We start from the raw sequence: 4,141 nt of genomic DNA, 5'->3' as shown, positions 1-4,141 counted from the left end.
AGACCAATTGAATACATAAACATAGTTCATCCATCACCAATTTAACTTACAGGTCATAGACACCGCACATACATATAACATTTTTAGTGGTGGACCCAGGATTTAGAGATAACCTAGACGATATTACACTGCGATGCTTCGTGCCTATACTTTTGCCCTATACTTGCTTCTATCTATTAGAACTCGCGAGGTAGCCCATGCCACCACCTAAGGTGTTGGGTCCGACCCTGAACATGTTCATCAATTCATGCATAAATGTATTTTGTTGAAATGCGATAGCACGTTGAGCTGGCTCGTTAACAAACCAAAATAGGATTTCAGACAGTTTGTGAAAAAAAAATCAATCGAATCGATCCGAGCCAACCACGAGCCGTGATTATTTTGTCCAGCCATGCCACCATTCCACCAATGCTCTATTCTTGTCTTCTATTTCGAATATCACTCCGTGAGCAGCACAATATGTATTGAAAGAAAATATTTTATTCATCCATATAGCTGATCCAGTAACGAGCAAAAAAACAACAAGATAAAAGGAGAAATTAGCAAATTACATGCATTTGGGTTAAAATAAGATAGCCTCTTCTACTACTTGCACCGAGAGACTGTTTGCATCATCGTTGTTTTTTTAAAGACTGTTGCATCGCCTTCTTCTCCCTCTACGTGGCTACAACTTTAAGTTAAGGCTGGCTAATGGAACTATTGTGTAACGTTGGTCGTCGTGCCCTCGTTGCGCTAGCGCCTCTGAATGTGAAAGGAGGACCTTCTGTTTTTTCAGCGCTGTTTCCAACCACCGAATTTTTAGCTTCATTGAGCTGGTGGTTCATAACATGTCTCTACAAGTTATATACAGAATCCTAGCCATAAGAACAGTAATACAGGGGCCAGAACGTGCGACGTCTCCACAAATAAAGACGCCGGCATGAAAATGTCAGGAAAAGAAGAAAAGAAAAGTAATTCCATGGCACCAGACATCTCCAGGTACGAGCTATGCCTCCACAGACCATCCGAAATGCAGGTCAAGATCTACGCTCGCGCATCCAAACCAAATCCCTTCTGGAGGTTCTGGTCGTCGGCTCCCCAACCATGAGGCTGCGCCGGAATCACGGAGCGGAGCGGAGATCGCCGCGCCGGAATCCGGACAAATCCATCAGATGGTCTGGCCGATTCGCGCGAGCTCCTTTTCCAGCTCGTCCAGGCCACCGACCTCCTCCAGCTCCTGAAACCACAACCACGAGTGACCACAGAGCGGATCACAGAAAAGGTGAGGACAAACGAAGGGGCACCACTCACTCACCTTTGGTCCCAGGAAGAGCCCATACGGGACGCCCTCAAAATTGTCCATATGGTGTATCTGCTCGCGACGTCACCGAGGAGGGAGATGGCCGGCACGGCGTTGACGATGGCGAACACGTCGTTGAGCTCGAATGGGCCCTCGCACGACCGGTGGTGCGACTCGTGCATGTGCCACAGGGAGGCGTGCCATAGCGCCCGGTGCGCCCACCGCGCCCAGAACTCCATCCCGACCTGCACGGACGCGCCCAGGGAAGTCAGCCCAGTTTCGCGTCAGGAAAGGAAAAAAAGTTGGAGATAGAGCTGAGCTGCCAAGGACCGCCGCGTACCGCCGCGCCGACGGAGAGCGCAAACGTGCCGAACATCTCGCTCACCGGGACCGCGCCGCCCTGCAGTGCATGGAGAGGCGTAAAATTCCCAGCATTGCGCTTCAACCACTGGCACACTCGCGGGGCCACGTCATGGCCACATACTACTGGAACAACTCTACCCATAGCAAATAAAAGAAGAGGCAATCAGTAGAAAGTTACCTCCATTTGCCAGCTGAAGCGATAGTACACGGCGGCGACGGCCATGGACGTGACCCCGAGCCTGGACATCACGGCGGCCACCAGGTAGGTGCGCCGCTCGGACCGCTTCCGCGCCTTCATCTCTGCGACGCGCCGCGCCGCCGCGGCACTGACCTCATCGTCTAGCGTCGTCTCCGGCACGGGAGCGAGGAACCTAGAATCCCAAACTAAACAATCCTCTACCGGAACCCCGCTCACCTAATCCACTGCAGCCGAGCAGACGACCGGCGCAGATGATGTTCACGGAGGGCCTCGATGAGTCGGCCATCTACTGGATCTAGCAGGGAACAGACTCCCCAGCCCCCGCGCCCGCACCGCCATGGTCGACGTTGTCGGAGCGTGCCGCTGCTGGGGCAGGTGGTGGCGGCGTCGTGGAGCACTGCTCTGCACGCCAGTTCGGGCAGGGCCGACGCAGGCGTCGTGGGTGAACAGGACGCACCACTTGGGCCTGCTCGGCTGCCAGCGGACGGCCGAAGAAGACTGCTACTCCTGCTGTCGCGCGACTATGGACCACCCCAAACCTAGCAGGAGTATGGGCCGCACCAAAAAATCAGCCCAAAACGCCTGCACTGTTGTGTTGTTATATTGTCTTGCAAAAACTTAGTACCATACTGGCTAGTAAAGGAGACATGGAGCGGCTTATAAGCTTTGGCGCGGACTAAACAATAAGAACTCTGTTGGTGGCTGAACTGGTCAGGTTCAACTCGCGCGGACATGATAATTTTTGCTGGACACCTGCGTGTACGGCCTGTGGGGGCACGTAGATGGCAGAACAGGTCAAAGGCAGAACAAGTCAATGGCAGACTACTATTGCTTACTTAATAAGTAGTACAGATTTCAATTACATGTGGATTGTAAGATAGATTTAAAACGACTCAACACCATCCAATCCACATGGATTAGAATCAAACCGAACCAGGCTAAAATGTTTTTTTTTTCTGTCCGGACACTCAAGTGCTACACGCTTCAAAAATAAGAATAGATATATAGGTTTGTATGTTATTATTCTAGATCTGCATGTGGTATATGTTTTTAGAATTCCATCTTTTTTTACCGATCTCTATATCGAATCAGATATTTGTAATTGGAAAATTAGCGCCCTCAAAATTAGCCCCGTTTAAAGTCTGCCTTCTACAAAAAATAAAAATACGAACTCAGGACCTCGAGTGTTACTCAGGTCACTGCATGGTTTATGAATTGAAACTTCATCTTTCTTATACGAAAACACTCCTAATGCATGCATCCGTTGCAGACTCTACATGAGCCCTACAGAGCACGCGACGCCGGTGGTGGCTCGTCGGCGCACTTGAGGCAGTAGCAGGTGCCCTTATTGCACTCCCCGCCGACGAAGCCATTGCCGACCCCCACGCACAAGTCGCGGCAGTAACGAAGGCCGTCGCTTCCGTGGCAGGAGTTGGGGTCCGGCGAAGGGTACTCCAGGCACCACGCTTCCACACCAGAATCTGCACACCACCAAAGATTTTTCATGTGTTTTTCCCAGCAAACAGAAAAGAGATCGAAGGCCATTATATACGTGTTCTATACTGCAGTGCGAGCTTATTACCATGAGACATGAAGGCTACTGCCAGCAGCAGCAGCGCAGATGCGAAGAGGGCTGTGGCCTGGCGAGCCATATGGCTTCAGCTGCTTGCTCGATCGAGACGCTCGTGAGGGATTTGTTGGATGCTGATCTGCACTGGGATGGATCGATGATCGTCTCTGCCGATGGTGGCTGCTTTTATAGAATGGGAGGGTAACCGAGAATTAGTAGGCCGCGAAGAAGAAGCCCTAAAACCTGCACGGGATTGATTGCGAATAATGCCCTTCTAATTTTGTTGGGCAGTAAGATACGATGCCCTTCTAATTTTCTGGCACTGGCAGCAAATCAGCGTTCACTGATCTTGATCTTCCAATTGTTAGCAGCAACAATTTGGGTGCTGAGACTACAGGGGAATTCGGACGGTACTCCTCTAAGGCAAACTGGGTCGGCAGATTTGTTCCAAATGAGGCTATACTAGCTCAATTTTAACTGCTATGTCTGTTACGTGATGCTGCTTCTTGTTGAGACTCTGCAAAACACATGAGCGTTCCATTTTCCAAACCTTTTCTGTAGAAAAACTTCAGCTTAATTTCAATGCATATTATTGTGCAACAGACAGATTGGTGCAAAACAAAGAAAAATACGGTGCAAGTCGACGGATTGCCATTGCCATCCTATATTTCCATTAATACCGCCTCATTCAGATTGGGCAGCAAAATAGAAGCGTTTCCCGGATTCTAAG

The 4,141-nt window shown here is 50.2% G+C and overlaps 1 protein-coding gene and 1 pseudogene across 1 annotated transcript; both read right to left on the bottom strand.

Annotated features, from left to right (window-relative positions):
• Positions 1-463: 463 nt before the first annotated feature.
• Positions 464-2,308, bottom strand: LOC100273156 (uncharacterized). Its single transcript, NM_001147602.1, has 4 exons — positions 1,821-2,308; positions 1,620-1,679; positions 1,295-1,524; positions 464-1,216 (listed from the first exon to the last, which is right to left on the bottom strand). The coding sequence occupies exons 1-4, from the start codon at positions 1,938-1,940 to the stop codon at positions 1,024-1,026; spliced, it is 603 nt and encodes a 200-aa protein (NP_001141074.1). The 5' UTR covers positions 1,941-2,308; the 3' UTR covers positions 464-1,023.
• Positions 768-2,008, bottom strand: LOC100313946 (beta-carotene hydroxylase 1 pseudogene; annotated as a pseudogene).
• Positions 2,309-4,141: the final 1,833 nt, after the last annotated feature.

Source organism: Zea mays, chromosome 4 (assembly GCF_902167145.1).
Source record: "Zea mays cultivar B73 chromosome 4, Zm-B73-REFERENCE-NAM-5.0, whole genome shotgun sequence".
Classification (NCBI taxonomy): domain Eukaryota; kingdom Viridiplantae; phylum Streptophyta; class Magnoliopsida; order Poales; family Poaceae; genus Zea; species Zea mays.
This window is presented reverse-complemented; position numbering and strand designations above follow the sequence as displayed.

What these genes read in the sequence shown, in the direction of transcription:
- LOC100273156 (NM_001147602.1), bottom strand. Translation starts at nt 1,940, where the DNA reads ATGAAGGCGCGGAAGCGGTCCGAGCGGCGCACCTACCTGGTGGCCGCC. An exon ending in CGCTCTCCGTCGGCGCGGCG is followed by an intron (nt 1,525 to 1,619) that starts GTACGCGGCGGT and finishes GCGTCCGTGCAG; the next exon opens with GTCGGGATGGAGTTCTGGGC. An exon ending in GGCTCTTCCTGGGACCAAAG is followed by an intron (nt 1,217 to 1,294) that starts GTGAGTGAGTGG and finishes TTGTGGTTTCAG; the next exon opens with GAGCTGGAGGAGGTCGGTGG.